This window comes from Vollenhovia emeryi, unplaced genomic scaffold (genome assembly GCF_000949405.1).
Source record: "Vollenhovia emeryi isolate VEMERY1.0 unplaced genomic scaffold, V.emery_V1.0 DF939170.1, whole genome shotgun sequence".
Taxonomy (NCBI): domain Eukaryota; kingdom Metazoa; phylum Arthropoda; class Insecta; order Hymenoptera; family Formicidae; genus Vollenhovia; species Vollenhovia emeryi.
In genome coordinates, this window is record NW_011967196.1 from 760159 (window position 1) to 778637 (window position 18479).

Below are 18479 nucleotides of genomic sequence, written 5' to 3' on the forward strand. Positions count from 1 at the left end.
AGGTAGCCGTTCACAAATGAAATTTCACTGTAATTTAAGCGGACTTGATTAAAATTAATGTCTACTAAACTCGTACACTGTATTCAATAATGATGAACAGATAGGGCGCCTGTATATTTGTCTTCTCGGATAATAATCGTATAAAGAAATAATTTAATCTCAAGTCTCCATATAATATGTATAATAAACTATTGCAATTCTTACGGGAACATTTCAACAGATTTTAATGTAATATTGTGTGACATAAAAGCACGAAAAAGAAGTCTTATGCTTAAAAGGTTTAATCTCAGCACAAAAATCACCAAGTTTAGGGTAGCCACGAGAGTCACCCGTCAGGACGAATAATTAAAAATATTTTCCTCTTAATGGCGGTTGCAGTACCGTCGGCCGATCATGCGACAATTGTACAAACAATTCTCGGTATCGGCAAATATTAATGCAAACTAAAAATCCATAAAATCCGATTTAAAAAGGCAACGATAGCGATAGCTGTTGATAAGGCGTATAATATATTCAGCAGTCATCGCATTGTAATTAAAAGTAAAACTGAACGTTTCGCTACTTGAAATGACACGTCACAGAGATTACCAAGAACTAAAAAGGAAATTTTTAATACGTTGTTGACAGTATGTATGTTGACAGTAGTACATCACTTAGAATCGATTAAAAAGGTAATAGTCGGACTGTCAACACGCACTTGTCAATGGTCTACAGATGGCATCGGGCAATTTATCTCAGTTACATCATATATATATCAAAATAAACAACGGTAGATAAAACGGCTACTACCAGCTTTAAAAGAAGATATAATAATCATCAATATATTGTAAACGAGATATATAGGTTTGCTAACTAGTAACACATGACTTTTTTTTCTTTAATTGAAATAGGCAAAATCGCTAGAAATACATTAAAGCATAACAGTGACTATATTAATCATATTTCTCTCTGCCTATTTTTTTTTCTCTCACCTCCAACACACGCATACCCGCACAATTATACGCATACATACGCGTTCACGCATACATACTCGCATAAAGCTATACATACACTCCCTTTCTCTCGTCTTTTTCACATTCTCTCTTTCTCTTCTCCCACTTCTATTTGCCCTTTGCCCCTTTGTCCCTATCACTCTTTCTCATTCGGTCTCTTGTTCCTGACACATCCAGCATACAGTAACAGTTATACACATATACCGAGCAGAATGGCCATGTGCCATTTCGATCGTAAGACTAGCGGAGGCCTGTACTAATGTGAGCTGTGCTACTAAAGGAGTCGGGCAATAGTAGAATCCCTTAGAGGTCTCAGCGAAGGAAGAGTTTTCATTTTTCTTCTTTTTCTTTTACTTTTTAACGCATCGAAGCACAGTACATGTAAAGGCCTCTATCTCAAGTTCCTGCGTTGCATTCGGAAAATTTATATATATATATATATATTATATATTATATATATATATCGCTTCTTCACAGTATCTTCCCATATTATTTCCGCTTAACTTCCGCTGCGAGGCACATATCATAATAATATCATGCACACGCTCAGATAGCGAGAATATTTGATATCTTGTTTAATATACGCAAGTGCGTCGTACATCGAAAAACATTACATATAGTTCCACTGTTTTGTCACTCATTTTTTTGCTTCGATCCGTCTCCGCATCTTTATGATGTCTAGCGCGGGCACGCGCATTTCACAGCAAATTATATATTCGGGTTACATTCGTACGATAACGATGCGAAACTTCTGCACTATAAACAGTACCGAGCGTTAAACTAAGAACGAACGCAGATCGACCGAAAAATATAGAAGCGTGTGAGCCGAATGTTGCGTTATTGATCCGAATGCGAAGGAGGAACCGTTGAGTTTTCGGCGGTGGTCGAGTGGTGCGGCTCCGCCGTCGGAGGCGTATCGTCACGCGAACAACTTGCCACGTGAGACGTGGCAGGTGTCGCCGGCTGAGATTGAGTCGTGGGCGGCGTGTATATCAGCCGGTAGCCAGCTGGCAAAAAGAAACCGCCGTGGGGTGTGCAGCTGAAAGTCTGAAAATTCGATAGCGGCTGGCCCTCGTACTGGATGTAGGCGCTCGTCGCGCCGGATATCGATAAGGGCACGGGCGCGGGTAACGGTCCGGTTGTCGACGGGATATTCGTTCCCTCCGATAATATAGGAGAGAATTGGTACTGCGTCGGGTTTCCAACCGCCGTGCTGTGCGTCGTATCGATGCTCTCGGATATATCATTCGAGCAGTTATTACTTTGCTGAGAAACTACACTTTGCATATTTTCAGAAGGCACTACTGGAATTGGGATAACATAAGCATGCGGTATTCCAGCCGATGCCTGCTGCGGTTGAAGCTGCAGCGGAGTCTGCTTCAATTTCTGCATGGCCAGCCGTAAAGTCTCATCCGTGTCCGGATAGTTGTTCGGTCCTTTCTGCAGTGGAGTCTGCGGCGCGGTACCAAACATCAGATAGTCCTCTGTTCCTGGAATTCTAGGTCCTGTCAAGCGATAAAATGACATCAATTAATATGCATTGTACAAAAAGAATACATATGTATGTATAACGGAATGAAATTGACTTGTATTACTAACCGGAGATATTTGCTGCAACCGTATGATAAAGCAACGGATGATGCTGATGATGAAGGGCGCTTGCTTGTTGCTGAATAAGCAATTGTAGTTGGTGCTGCTGGAAACGTTCCAACTCTTCCCTATGTCTTCTTTGTAACGTCTCTAGTTCCAAAGTTTGTCTGTACATAATACAAATGTTCTTTACATTCTTAAAACAAATCGACAATCGTGAATTAATCTCTGCAATTTATCTTTCCACCTTTTGATACATTTTTGTGGTAAATGACACATTTTTCTGTTAGATAAAAAGTTTAATTTGCACTCTTGAAATGTAACAAATATTTTTACCTCTTTATGAGTAATTGGTATTCTTCACTCGGTGTAAGAGCCACAAATCTCTCTTCTTTTTCAGGCTGTAATGTCAAATAACACATTACTATTATCTGATTGTATTTTCATTATTATTATTAGATTGCGTTTCATTAAGATAATTAATTTCATAATTTTTATATTTCTATTTGACAATAATAATGAAGCTACAAAACTCACTTCGATATTTGGAATATTAGTACCATGAGTTGCCTGTAAAATTGGCGGAACAGAATTCTCTCGACTATGAGGTATTTGTGCAGATACACCTATAATTTATAAATATATGTCACTGCATATACAGACGTCCTTGTGTTTGTCATTACAAACATTACAAAATTTTTACTGAATTTTTATCGTTTAAACAAAATCTCTTACCATGCAGATCATCTGTATAATGAGAAAGAATTTGCCGTTCTAAAAGTTTTAATTCTTCCGTTTGCTGTAATTGAGACCTTGCAGCATCAGCAACCGGCTGTTGAATAGAAGCATTGCTATGAATAGGCGGACCCGCAACTTTAGAAACCACAAATCTTGATATTTTTCTAGTAGGTTGAGTAGGATTCGCCTTCTATATCAACGTGAAATTAATGTTCCGACATTATTTACAAAAGCAATTGTATTGTAAAACCATTCCGCCATAGCTTTGCTATATTTGGAAGGCAAAAAGTACGACGCCAAACGCGAAATATTGCGAAAAGTAGACATTACCTCATTAGTAGTGTCTTGGAGTTCTGCCTGGATTGGGGTATTGGTATCAGACCGCGGTGTCACGATATTAGGAGTGACAGTAGCCACAGGTATCATGGACACTGGCTGGGCGGTCGTCAACAAATTTTGCACAGACTGTTGCGCTTGTACGGATATTGGCGGTGTCAATGGCTGAATCGGAGCTGCCGCGAAAACCGATCCTCTGTGATGAATCTTGGCCAATTCCTGCTCCAGTTCCTGTAAACGGGAGCCAGGTCTTTGAGCTCGTATCTTTACATTCTCTTTGCTCGGGCTCATATTTTCGGACCCTGCGGGAGCTCCCGGTGTTGGACTGTCGAGGGAACATTCCACATTCTGGAAAGAAACATGCGGATACTTCCGGGACAACGAGAATCACCGATTGCGCGCATCGTCAAGTGTAATACGCCGTTAAAAAAAAAAAGAAACCTACGGTTTGCGAAAGTGCAAATGCACCAGAACTGTCTTGCATCATAGCGGAACCCTCGATAGTCGCGTCGGCTTGCGCATCGGTGAGATTAGCGGAGGAATGTATCGTTGTTTGAGGAGATAGCGGACATGCGGCATTCGCGGACGAAACTGGCACGCCAATATTATACAGTTTCTGTTGCAAAGTGTGCATGTACGCGTCGTATCCTCCAACCATCTGATTGTTATGAGGCGTGGCTGGATAGCTTATAGGTGGTGTACCGACGTTCAGCGATTCCGACGGCTGACTAGTCAATTGTACAAGTTTCTGATGTAAGTCAGCTATAGTTTGCGGCCCTGCACCACCTCCAATATTCCCGACACTGTTTACATCCGACACTTTGTCCAACGAATTCTGTTGACTGAGCTTGCGGTGTTGTTGCTGCTGCTGCTGCTGCTGCTGCTGCTGCTGCTGTGATTGCGACAACTGTTGTTGCAGAATCGATGTAGAATCGATGGATTCAACGACAGTGTGCTCAGGCGTCACATCGTGACTGGAATTCTCATTCTCGGACGTAATTAACTGGCAATCGGAACTAGTGCGACGTATACTGAAACGATGAAGTGAACTCAATAAGGGCAAATTATAGAGCGCTTGACATATGCGCAGCGTTCTTTTTTCTTCTGCATTGTTGCTATGAAAGGAAAATGGACAAACATACGTACCAATTTGAATTTAAAGATTCCAAATTCTCAATTTCCAAAGGTTTTACCAGATGTTGTTCCGGAAGCTTTAAATGTAACTGTGATTGATCTACTATGGCAGGAAATTCGCTGTGTTGCTGGTCTTGCATAATCTGCTGGTGCATTTGCGGCTGCAAAGGAATTTGTTGTAACTGCAATTGATTTGGCAGCGGCTGCAGCTGATTTGGTTGTACATGCCGTATCGGCTGCTGTAAGGGAGTTTGATTAGTGACGATCCACTTTCCTTGAGCGGTCGATTGAGCCGATACACTTTGCAGAATGGACTGCACCATCTGTGACTGCGCGTCAATCTGTTGAGGGATTGTTAACGGGACCGGCTGCGGCTGCACTTGATTCTGGTGAAGCACCTGCTGATTTTGAAACGCCTGCTGAAAGTTCTGCTGCCCCTGATACGCCTGGTGCACGATCTGCCCTTGAAAATTGTGTTGAATAGGCGGTTGCATTTGCAGTTGACTCGCCTCCGGTTGTATTGGCTGAAAATACTGCTCGGATTGCACAGGCTTGTAGTCGACTGATGCGGAGGCAGCGACGTTAGGAACGGCAGCTGGCTCGTGGCTGGTCAGAGGATGAGGCGTGGCAGATTTGGATTTCGGATTTGAGAGTATATTTGCTAGATTTTGCGCGAGATCTGGAAGCGTCGAGGACATCTCTTTCGTTTTAACGGCGACTTTAGGCGCGGAGATGTCTGCGGCAGCGACTGGGTGTACGGAGGCAGGTGCCGGCATGGATGGAGGCAAGGTTCCCGGAACATGTTGCACGCTTTGATGAGAAGGTTGAGTGGCCTCTACAACGCCTTGCGACATCGGCATTGTACCGGGGATGTCTTGCGGAACGACCTGCACGTGTTGCATATGCGTCATAGGCATATTAGTTACGTTCACGCCTTGCCTCTTTTCCTCGGCTATGCCAGACACCTCCAAAATTTGTGAGTCCATAGTCGTCGGCTGTACCGGTTGCATGTGGCCCGACAGCATCACGTATTGCTGCGTCGGGGGCTGTACCTGTTGCGGAATGAATTGCTGAACGGCCGGACGCTGGACCTGCATCTGTTCCCCTTGTACGTGCATCTGCATTATGCCCTGCTGCATAGGGATTTGCTGCTGCGGTTGTTGCATCACAACACCAGGCTGCATCATCGCTTGACTCGGATACTGCGCCTGCGCTTGGGCTATTCCGTTCGAGTGGAGCTGAGGCTGAGGCTGCAACTCCTGTGAATTGACCGGCACGAAATGCTGCACGCCAGCTTGAGGTATTTGCTGGGAAGTTTGTTGCGACGTTATCGTAGATCCCTGGACGATTATCGTATGGTTCGATTGACCGATGGTCGTGGTTTGTTGCACGTGTCCCGTTACCTGCTGCAGAGTCTGCATTTGAATAATGCTCTGCTGTAGTCCGATCGACTGTTGCCCCGGCTGTAAAATCTGTTGCGTACTGTCCGTCTGTTCCACGGCATACGGAATGTTGCCGGCACCCTGAACTATCGTTTCGTTATTGCTAGTTAGCTCGTGCGCCGTCGCACTCTGAACTTCTAAAACATTCGCCTCTACGTGCTCCTCGTTTTTCAACATAAGCTCCGCATTCGTGACAGGCGGTGCGACGGTCTGCGACGCTGACTGCGGTATCGCGACATTTGTACGATCTACGCTCTCACCGACCGTAGAAGATTCCTCTTCAGCCGCGATATTCTTTTGTTCGATCACAGGGCTGACTAAAAAGCGAGAAACTTTGCGCATTGGCGTCGGTACCGTCAGAGACGATACCTCTGCAGCAACGTCGGGCGCATTTGTCTCTTTAGTTATTTCCGATTCCTTTACATCTACCCCATCTTGCTGCTCTTGAGATTCTTTCGATGCCTCACTCGCATGACTCGCGCTCACTGTTGCATCCTGTATTTGAGTTTGAGCGTGCGTTGTAGACACTTGATAAGATTTGAAGGCCGAATTACTAGCGTCGTCCTGAACATTGTGCTGCGCTTCCACAACTGTTTCCGCGGACGTTGCAGAAACGACAGTTTCTTGATTGTCCGTTGGATCACTCGGTATATTTGTAGGTGTCAAGGTGTCGGTATTCTGTGTAGATGTGGATGACCTCCTGGAAGCCTCCGCTGACGTATTTTCGGCAGCGGCCTGACTATCAGGTGTCTGAGCCACTTGCTGCTTCTCCAAACTGGTATTGGCAATGTGAGAAATAATCTGATCGATCGGCAACAATTTTGTTGGAGTAGACGTATTTGAAGTTTCATCTCTCTGAAATGAATAAAATTACTTATTAACATTTCAAATAGTCGGTAGTAGATAAATATATAATATAAACAACGACCTGTATACACACAATATATTTTAATGGACATATTAACAATTCTGCATCATAAACGTCAAAATATATCTTCTATATCAACTTTGTCTTGTAAAAAGTACTTTAGAGATATCCATGAAAAAGCAATTTTACAAAATGTATTATAAAAACTTCTTTACTTTTATCTGCGCAATGGAAATATTTTGCAAATTTCATTACTGTGCAATGCCTAAAATATGATGCAAAATATGTTTATATATTTATATGAGAACATTACGGATTATTGCAATAGATACTTATAAAAATGTTTTCAATCAAGACTCTATCAAAGAATAAGAAAATTTTTGTAAAATAAAATACACAGAATTATTTTTCGATATACAAATCAATACAGTCAACGAGTACAGCACACAAAATAATAATAATGCATATACGTAGTTTCTTTGATACATATAAGTTGTACTGTAATGATGTAAGATGATCTGTGAAAAGAAAGATGTAAAAAATATGATGTGTAAATCAATCTCAAGAAAGTTCGGACATTTTCAGAAAATCTCCATACACACGGGAATCAATTTCTCGGTCACAGTTTTCCGAGATCGAGTACTCGTTTGTGTGTCAGGAAAGAAATCGGTATCGCGAAAAATAAGAGCTTTTTCTGAAATCTCGAAACTTTCTTAGATTTCTGCATACATAATGTGAACCTATAACAAGAAAAAAATTACAATGGCCTAACAGATGTCCGAGTCTGGGCATAATTGGGTGCAAGTGTAACAAAAATGAGATGCATAAGCGTCCACAAGTATAAAGTTCTGAAATGTTGGAGAAAAACGGGAGAAGGGACGGTGGGATCGATGAACTCACCGAACGGTGCCTACGGTGGACTTTGTACGACGATCGGTGGCTGCTTTGACGTGTTAGCGAGCCATGTCTCACCTGCTGCGTCCAAAACCATACACACCAATTATATGCATACCCTTGATTCTACATTGAAAATATATGTTCCACTCAAAGCCCCCTATGTTATTTTAACATTACTGTCCGGGATTATAGTTCAATTTTAAATACAAATTGGTCCGTTCGAAGAGAAAATGATCGCATTACTTATGCGAATCATTGTCTTGGGACGCATCTGCACGTTGAAAGAGAGCGCATAAAAATTACACGCGATGATAAGAAAATTAATTTCAAAATTCTACAAAATATGATGTAAATATATCGATTTACATCATACACCGGCATCTTCGACGATGACATTAATGATTAGCTTATTCTCTAATAGCTACAAAAGCCATACCTTAGCTGTATCGAGACTGTGGTCGCGATCCCTAGGACGTCGACTTGTAACTGGGCTTCCACCGGCAGATTGATCAGGCGGACCATGTGCTACCAAGGGTAGAGCACGCGTAGGATCCAAACGCAATTGTTTGACAATGTCTTCAATTAATTCTACGAACGTCTCGCACTGAGATTGCGGCAACAGATTTTCAGCAACCTGGACACGTTAAGAGACGAGATAAAGAGACTGTGATCGAGGCAAAAAGTAACGTGTACGTGAAGTAAGTTAGATGCCATAATCCTTACCAAATTATTGGCAATGTCTGTAGGTACCATGTCGTCTCGGTCAAATTTAAAGGTAACAGTCTTTTGTTTACTCGTATCTAACTGGCACTCGACGGTCATTGATTGTCCCTCGCCGCTACTGACAGACAAGACTGTTAATTTAATGCCCGGCTTCTTACGTTTAGTTCCTGAACGTTTTATCCGACTCCTCTCGGAAGCAGGAACGCTTTCCGAATTTTCCGGCGTGACTCTGAAAGATAAAATATTTTATTAGGTTTACAATTTTTCACTCTCGTCTTGTAATTCTTTCTCATCTTACCCATCATTTGATGTTACAGTCTGCTGTGCAACACCCGATGCGACTGGAGCAGGCGCGGCAACTTGATCTTGCTGTAAATTAATCGGTGGATCTGGTGGCAGAGACTGTATCGAATCCATCGTGTCTTGTTTTACCAGGGAAGACCTATCAGTCGTGGGGCACTGATCCGCATTCGAAAGAAAATGTTGTTGATGCTGCTGCTGCTGCTGCTGCAGATTGGTAGACGATTGCGCTGGGACGTTCGCTATATTGGGCGTTATCGAAATAGAATTGGGCATGACATTCGCGCTCTGCGAATACTGCATTTGCACGAGAATATTTTGTTGAGACTGAGGCTGCGGGCCGGTGTTACCGAGCAAAGCGGGCGTGCTCTGTATATTGGGGATCGTCGAGGTCGGGACATTTTGCATATGAGTCACAGCCGGCGTGTTATTGACACTTATGCCCGACGGTATTGACGCTTGAACCTGTCCTGCCGATGGGATGTATTGCGACTGAGAGGACGCGGGCACCGCGCCAGCGGGTAAACTCGTGTGAGAGTAAATCTGCGTCGCAGTTTGGGTGGACGATAAAATCTCCACGTGACCGGAGGGATTGGTAGACGTTGTGTATGTGTGAAATATTTGTTGCGGCATGGTTTGCTGATATAATGAACCCGCTGACACATACCCCGAGGAGCCGGTAGTGTTCTGCTGATAGTATTGCTGATTCTGAACAGGCGGCGAACCAACGGTATGTTGATGCAGCTGCTGAACATGCTGGAGCTGCGGTTGCGTCGCGTATTGCTGCTGTTGCGCGTGTTGCTGAAGCTGTTGGTGCATGTGCTGCTGTTGGGGTAGCATCTGCATTTGGGGCTGCATCTGTTGCTGCATCTGATGAGGAATTTGTTGTGGAACGCTCATCTGATTCAACTGTATGTATTGCTGCTGTACATGCTGCTGCTGCTGCATCTGTTGCTGTTGCATCTGCTGCTGTTGCATCTGCTGCTGTTGCATTTGCTGCTGTTGCATCTGCTGTGGCACCTGAGGAAATTGAGGTTGAGCCTGAACGTTTTGCGGAGTCGAACACTGCGGAGAATTCGCGTTCATGCTCTGCGGAACATGCTGAGGATACTGTTGCGGTTGCTGCTGCTGATACTGCTGCTGTATTTGCTGCTGATATTGTATTTGTTGTGCTTGTTGGGGCTGCACGACTGACGTTTGCTGTTGAATTATCGGCTGTTGCTGGACCAACTGAACCTGCTGCGCTTGCAAGTTATGCTGTTGAGCTTGTTGAGCGGTCGGTTGTAGTTGCTGTTGTTGAATTGGCATTTGAGTTTGTTGCAATTGCATCGGGACTGGATTTTGTATCTGTATGCCGATATTAGATTGAATTTGTTGTTGCTGTTGTTGCTGTTGCTGCTGCAATTGCATCTGTTGAAGAAGCAGTTGTTGCTGCAGCAAGTTCTCAGCGTTTGCAGCATTAGCCGTGGCTTCCGTGGCTGTAGCGGCGGTTTCCCTGTCCAAGCGTTCCTTCTCCTCTTTGGCTTTGCGCTCCTCTCGTTCTCGCAACAGAGTGGTAATTTGCGATTTCAACATCTTAGCCACTGCTTTTGCGTCTTCCTCTAATATGAGGCTAGATTTCGCCATTTCTAACGCTACCTCTTCCGCGTTATCAGCCAATATGTCAAAATCGAATTGTATCGCCTCGTTCTCCTTGTGTTTGTTGCTGCGCTTCTTGGGATCTAGCACACGCAGTCTAAACTCAACGCGCGACAACTCGATATCTGCAACCGCCGAATCCCGCGATACCATCTCCAACTTCAACCCGACATCATCGGCGAAGAATTCGTGGTTAAGTAAATCCTTAACTAGCGGTCGCTCTTCCTTCTTCAAGCGTATACACATTTCTATGATATCACGCACTTCTGGATTTTCAACTTTATCGTAGCTCTGTGGTTTAACACCCTGCGTAATGTAAAATTGCTATTTAGAATATCACATCACTCCTTTATTAAGTGTTGGCTTAATTCATAAAATTTATAAAGCTTTATCTCTCATAAATATCATAATCATTACACATGCTTACCGATACTACGCGTTTGTATATTTGTGCTGGCCCCGTACATTCGGAATATGGATACTCGCTAGTAGCCATCTCGAGCATGCACATTCCGAAGGCATAAACGTCAACTGACTCGTCATAATGCTCCTCGTACATTTCAGGCGCCATAAATTCCGGTGTACCGATAACGCTCTTTGCGAAACTACGATTCTTCAATGTTGCGAGACCTAAATCGCCGATTTTCACGCTTCCCGTAGTGCCAGTGATAAAGATATTATCACATTTCAAATCACGATGAATAATGGGCGGTGACCTGGAGTGAAGGAAGCTCAACCCTTTCAAGATTTGCCGACACCAAGATTTTACTACTTTGGGATTAATCTTCTTAAACCTCCTCAAATACCTGTTGAAATACAGCCAGTGAAAAACACGTGCTACAATGGAACGCTCTATAAACGATAAAGTACTTACGTTTTCAATGTTCCCGATGTCATAAGTTCAGTGACTAGTACAATATATTTTCTACGGGTAAGTGTAACTTCCCAATAATCATAAAACCTTACAATATTTGGATGTTGCAATCCCTTCAACATTTCAGCTTCTTCCCTGAATCTCAATCTCTCAGTTTTATTCAATTTTTTCTCCTACAAAAAATAAGCGTCAAGTTCCATTATTTAAATGGATGTTCAATTTTCAATTAACTTACGTTGAAATAATATATTTAAATACTTGTTGGTAATAGACATGTTTTAAAAGGATATCGTACCTGCAATTCGCACCAAGCTACAGCTACGCCCGTTTGAGTATCTAACCCGCGATAAACAGTCTTGAAACTGCCACGACCAATTTCCTCTTCAAATTTGAGAAATCTCCCATCCGGCGAAATACCTACGGCTTTCTCCTCGTCGTCGTCATCTTCGACAGTCTGCACCTTAACTTTCATTAATAAATTTTGCACCTCCTCCATTGCCATTGTTTTCTGCGACAATTTCTCATCTGCCTTAAAGTTTTCGTCAAGCAGTGGACCGATGAAACCTTCCACCGTTTCCTCCTGTGCAACTATATCCTTTTCAGAGTGTTCTCCCCCTTCTGTCTCGTCTCGTAAACTTATATTCTGCACCTTTTCCATTTCGGTGTCTAACGGCGGAACTTTGCCCAGTTTACTTAACGATTCGTGAAGCGCCTGTGCTGCTACTATGTCGCTGATACTGGTGCCATCGTCATCGTATATCGTCACTCGTTCCTCCTCCTCCTCTTTCTCTACATCCATCGTTTTGGAGTCCGCATCCGTTATCTCTTCCGGTACCTTAGATGTTACAAACCTCGAACTCTTGACTACCTCTTCGTTTAAACTTGCGTTACTTTTGACCCTCGATATCTTCTCTCTCTTATCGCTACTTGTGATACTCGAAGGTCCCGTGGTCTCTTTATCTGTACTACCATCACCACCATCTGTGTACCCTAGAGATTTTCTACTTTTTCCTTGTTTGCCTTCGCTATTGTCGTTTGTGGAATTGATTTCTACCTCCGTCGATGTCGTACTATCACTTAGATCCTTTTCTACGTTAGCTGTTTCAACGTCTTTGCTACTATGATGCTCAATCATTTTCTCTGCAGAATTTGTATTTTGACGTTTCAAAACTTTTTGGTCACTATTACTAATAGATCTGGCACCGTGGGTAGAGCTCGACAACGATTTTTGCTTATCATTTATAATAATTTCCCGATTAACCGCATGTAATACGTGTACAGCAGATGGTTTTATTGGCATAACATTCCTTTGTTCGAACTCGTTTAAAATCACGTGTTGCGCATTTGCAGCGTTCCTTGATGAATCGGTACATTCTGCGAGAATATCACGTGCCACATTTGCTTCCTCATCCTTGCAGAGTTTTGCCGATTTTACTTTATTAATTGGCGTGGAAGGTATAGAACTAGACCCTATATACATATATAATAAATAATGCAATCAAATTTTAACAAATCTCTCTTGTATTGTATACATCATACAATTCTATTTTTATCTCGAAAAGCATACCTGGTGTTGCAAACACATTCTCCGTTGCTGCGATTGCTTCTTCAGCATCACTGAAACTACGATCATTTTCATGATCTAAGGATGATGAATTCACACTTTGGGTTGATGACCGATCAGAAATACGCAAGGCAGATAGTACTTTCTTTTTAGAAGATGGTGAACTGGTCGCGAGACCGTTGCTAGTTATAGATATAGAATCAGTGCTCTGATCGTGTCGCTGCGTTCGAATTTGCTTTTTGGAAATACTAGCCGAGCGATTTACATTGGATAATACCTGAATAAAGCACAAAATGACAGTAAGTCGCAATGACACTTCAAGTGTACGATAGTAATGTATCTTAATCGTGTTATACAATAAACGTTTGGACGTTTCCGCGTTAATCTAGCCAATTGCGATTCGACTGACCTTCCTATCACCAGTAGTGTTGGCACTAGGACCTGCCTGCGCGACGATAGATAACTTTCTTTGGCGTTTGTGATTGTGTGCGTGGATCCTTTGGGTCGTTACAACTGCGCAAGGGCCTCCGCTTTCCTGAGAGGCTAAGTGGCCCACTGCCAAACTAATGCCACTTTGGCTGCCAGTGCCTCCACTGGCCACCAGCTTGGGACATAAACTAGACAAGCCACCGCCAGTTCCACCTGAAGAACGTTGCCTGTTTGTCTCATACCTGAAATTCCACAAAGATTATTTTACATTAAGTAGAACAAGCAGAATTTGTTTCGTCTCACATAAAATGAAAATCAATAACGTTTTCCGTTGTTTTACTAACGACAAGGTTTTGGGGGAAAAAGATTTAATTCGAAGTTCAAAACGTTACATTAATAACATAAATATCTAAATTAATGAGCTCGTTTTCGTTAAAATTAATTTTTTTAATTGTAGAATGAAAAACGTATTTACACATGTACAATTTTCTCCATGCACAATGCGCGTATAAAGAAATATTCCAACACCACGAACACTGCACGACTATAAAGAATGTCACTTTTCCTATCAGAATTTAGGGCGGTTCATCCAATCATATCTTATTTGGTATTTGAGTATACATGACACGTGATTCTTCGAAAGGTAGTGTAATTCTATACGCATGAGTCACCTAATATATCTGTGTATAAAATATCTTTCTTCGTTTTTAAAAGTATAAGAAAATTTTGAAGGGCAGCGTTGCAGATTCAGATTTGTTATTTCCAAATCTGCTATAATACATGTGTATATACGCATGTCTCTATTCGCGTAATTAGTAACATATTTTATATAAACTACTTATTTATATAAAGCATATTCTGTTTCGCATTAGTGCATAACAAGCTTATTGTGTAATTACAATTACAAAGACTCTCAATTATTGAGAAAGAAGGAATTAATTTATTACGAAAAATGCTAATTTATATAAATTAATTATCTTCTAATTTGTATATTTCTTTAATTTTATCATTGATATCTTTTCATTATCAATATTCGTTCTACTCTTTTATATCTAAAAAAAAATTGACAAATTTTATAATATTATTTATAACATTTCATTTTAGGTCAAGCAAAGAAGAAGCAACTTTAAGAATGCATGAATACATGAAATTGTTTTTTCTTTATGTGTGTAGAAAAAATTAATCTCCACTCTTCCTTGAATTATCGAGAGTCCGTTATAGTTACATAAATGCGCAATTAATAATAGAATTTTGTAAAATAGAATAGTTTGAAAAATTAACAAGAAAACTATCGCAATTAGTTAGAAAAAGGAGATTGGTAGATTACAATAAAAGAAATAGTTAATAAATTAAGATTGAAATGTAACAAATGACAATGTAAGAAGCATGATTTTTGATACAGACATCATTATACCTGTCCTGCCTGCTGTGGCCAGATGAGAAGAATCCACGCACTGTATTGCCTATAGCTGCTCTCTTTTTAGTCTCCCTATTTTTTTCTCTGTGCCCCCCAGATCCAGTGCTCACCTGATGATCCTGACGAGTACCCTTGTCACCCTGCAATGCGAAAAATATCAAGAATTCACGTGAAAAAGTCTGGGCACTTCTCATATTTTCAATACCTAATTAGGCTGTTTTTAAACTAACTTTTAATAACGTCGAATCCATCTCAAGTGCGGAATGTACCGCAGGGAAGTGTACACGTGTAATAAAAATATACACCGTGACATCTTACCTTTAAACCAAGAAGCTTTATGTTTAAATTGGAGTTTGTACTTGTTGGGACAGGACTTAGGTCACACCGAAGGCGTCTGTGTGATTTTTCAACGGCCGGGGGATCTTCGTCTACGTTCAATTGACTTCCAATCGAGAAAGCATGCGATTGCGTTAATATAATATCGTCTGTACTGTGGTTATAGTTGCTGCTCACAGAACTCACTGTCTTGCTGTCATTGTAGCATCTCGGCATTGCACATAACCAACTTTACTTAAGATCCTATTTCACAAAATTACTTTCCCTATTCCCTTGCGCTTCTACACTCGGCTTCGCTCCGATGTAAAATTAATAAAACTCGTATTATCATCGCCTCCTTAAGGTAACCAAATTAAAACCTTCTTCCCAACTGTGACTATATATATATCTCTTAACGAGCAGTCTTTGTTATAAGATTTAAAATATCCGTATCTGTAACATTTTGGACTTAGGCTATATATCTCGTCATACAAACTGCCGAGCTGGCTGGCAAATTTCTAGTGCCCGAGGAACTGAAAGGATCTGAAATCAGACAATTTCGTACCGTTATTACATGTCAAAATTCTATTGTCGATTAACATTTTTATTTCAAACAACCCGACAACCATAAGTACTTGCAATGTTTTCCACAGGAAAAATATATTTTACTTTACAAATAATGTGAAGATAAAAAAAGGAAAATTATTATTTTAACTCTTGGTAAAATTGTCCAAACATTTGTAACATTTTATTAATTTAAGAAAAAAAATATTAACGTGACAAAGTCAGCTTCGACGCGTTTGTCGCAACCCAAATCACATTATAATCAGAACAATTAATAATTTAGTATGACTGGCTTGTCAACAGGCGGCAATAAATAAATTAATATTTAATCTCGCGCGACAACGAGAATACCGTTGTCTCAATCGCCTTGGTGTGTGCATACTTACAAAATATATTTAAAAAAAATATATATATATATAAGAAAAGTCGAGTGCTGCGTTTCACATGAGACGTTCTCCAACTATTCCGGCGTTAGGGTACATTTGTTATTAACCGCTAGCTCCGCGGATCAGCCGTTTAACAATAAAATCGAGAGTTACGGAAGTACGCGCGCCCGCGCGCGCGAGAGAGAGAGAGAGAGAGACGCATGGGGGGCCTAAACGGAGTTTATCGTCGCCGCGAATCAATTTGCCGTGAAACCATCAACGCGTCAATCGAGAGGAACGTCGAGCCGAGAGACGTAGGAGACAGTGGGAGAGCGCAAATTTTTGGTGTTTTGATCGGCGAGGCTGCACGCGCGCGAGCGGGTCGCGAACAAAGAGGCACGAGGAGACACAGTTTCCGCCGTTAAAGTCGCAGAATGTTGTCAAGCGCACCGTGGGGATACGCCGCTTGAAAAATATGACAATATACAGGGTGTCTGGTGGTGTCTGGACACGCAGCGCGCGCGCGCGCGCGCCCGAGACGTACGTGCGCGTGTCGCACACGCACGTTACGCTCCTCACCAACACGCAGCCGAGGCGACGGCGCGCGCGACCCGCTGACACGGGCAGAGGAAGCCGCGTTATACACGGCGGTCAAGGGAGATCTCGCGCGCGCAAACACGACACGCACGCACACGCGCGCGGGCGGCGCGCGCGCACGCGCACGCATACGCACACGCAGAAGCGTTCGCAAATCAAACGACGCATACCCGTTACACGCGCACACACACACCACACGCGCGCGCGCGCGCACGCGCACACACACATACACGCACGCACACACGCACACATACACGCGAGGCGCACGGCGGCGTTAAGGCATACCACACCGCACCGCACCGCACCACACCGCACGCGCGAGAGACAGAGAGGATAATGTGACATCTATCCCAAAAATACCGCTGGTCGGGACACGTTTTGCGCGTTCCGCGAGCCCGACGTGCCGTGGGGCGGGCGAGGTGGCGCCGAGGCCGCGGCGCCCCGCGGCACGTCATGCGGCGCGCCGTTATTTTTGACTGATAAAGTATCTCGCCAATGTGCCCGCGCGCGCGCGACGTACATGTCATGCGGAGGTGTGTGAGTGAGAAAGAGAGAGAGAGAAAGAGAGATGCACGAACCAACCACAGTACCTACTTCGGCCTCGGGCTTTCATGCGGGGGAGAATCAGTGTCCGTCCGCTCGCTCGTATTTTCGTTACCGCCGACGCGGACCCAGTCATACTAGCCCCCGCGGTTGCGTCAATGAAACGGCACTCGGTTTAAACCCCTTAGCCAGCCGGTACTCACATTTGTGTTGCAGAAAATTCGCCCCGACTACACCCAAATAACCACCATTTTTTTTTCCACCACTGAACGCTACGCACTCTCACGGTGCTATGCGCAAAGCGGCAGTGTGCACTAATCGACGTAGCGAGGGCGTCTGGCGACTCTGGCGAGCGGCCCCGAAACGTGTCGTCGTGTCTCGTGCGCACGACGCTAGGTGGTGCAGCGGCAGTCTCTCTCGTCCATGGACTACGGATCGACGCTAGACGGCTCAACGCACCGATTTCTATGTACCTCTTCTTCTGGTTAATCGCTCCTGGGGCCCGACGTATACGAATATTCTGCTCTAACAGAAAAGTTGAAAGTCGATTGGTTAAAGCCATGCGAATAGCCAATCAACTTGCAACTTTTCTGTAAGAGCAGAATTTTCGCATACGTTTCTCCTTCAAACAAATTCAAGAATCGAGCCCCTGGATCCTAGACACGGCTCCAATACGGCCACGACTAGCCAATAGTCTTCTTCTTCTTATGCCCGTTTCTACCAATGTAGATTAACTTTAATCTCAGCTTAAATTATTTCTTGTCTTTTTCCAATTCGCAAAGCTGGAAAAAGATACAATGTGTAAGTTGAATCGAGATTAAACTGTTAGATTAAAAGTTAAACTACGTTGATAGAAACGGGTATTAGACGTTATAGAATTATAGACGATTAATTGATGGTATTATACAATGCAGGGGCCCCGACTATCGGGCCTCGTGCGGGATGATGCAACCACTGATGCCAGCCGAGAACGTTTGCCTCAACGCTACAGCGGAAATAGGAGTGGGTATGATTCTCGGCTGGCATCAGTGGACGCAACCCCCATAGAACTTAGGGTGCTTTCACATGGAGCGTAAGTTGCGTAGCGTAACCTGCGTATCGCCAATCACAGGACTAGTTCAACGGAATTATTGAAACGGTTCTATCAGCATGA

At 43.0% G+C, this 18479-nt stretch overlaps 1 protein-coding gene across 2 annotated transcripts; it reads right to left on the minus strand.

Moving 5' to 3' along the window:
• Positions 1-584: 584 nt before the first annotated feature.
• On the minus strand, positions 585-17922 carry LOC105563868 (serine/threonine-protein kinase WNK1). 2 transcript variants are annotated; one of them, XM_012015823.1, is made up of 20 exons: positions 17530-17922; positions 15261-15800; positions 14940-15082; positions 13506-13767; positions 13100-13373; positions 11828-13002; positions 11533-11705; positions 11086-11464; positions 9019-10964; positions 8721-8949; positions 8434-8631; positions 8001-8072; positions 4803-7087; positions 4102-4687; positions 3651-4004; positions 3318-3510; positions 3120-3208; positions 2919-2983; positions 2592-2749; positions 585-2497 (listed from the first exon to the last, which is right to left on the minus strand). In XM_012015823.1, exons 2-20 carry the CDS (start codon positions 15492-15494, stop codon positions 1830-1832), a joined length of 9483 nt encoding a protein of 3160 aa, XP_011871213.1. In that variant the 5' UTR covers positions 15495-15800; positions 17530-17922; the 3' UTR covers positions 585-1829. The 2 variants fall into 2 exon arrangements, with proteins under 2 accessions (XP_011871213.1, XP_011871214.1); XM_012015824.1 differs by lacking the exon at positions 8001-8072.
• Between the last annotated feature and the right edge of the window lie 557 nt (positions 17923-18479).

Bases quoted from the DNA above. Each gene is read 5' to 3' on its own strand.
- LOC105563868 (XM_012015823.1), bottom strand. From the start codon at position 15,494: ATGCCGAGATGCTACAATGACAGCAAGACAGTGAGTTCTGTGAGCAGC. The intron at 11,465-11,532 runs GTAAGTACTTTA...GTATTTCAACAG, and splicing joins ACATCGGGAACATTGAAAAC to GTATTTGAGGAGGTTTAAGA. The intron at 3,209-3,317 runs GTAAGAGATTTT...TATAAATTATAG, and splicing joins TTATACAGATGATCTGCATG to GTGTATCTGCACAAATACCT.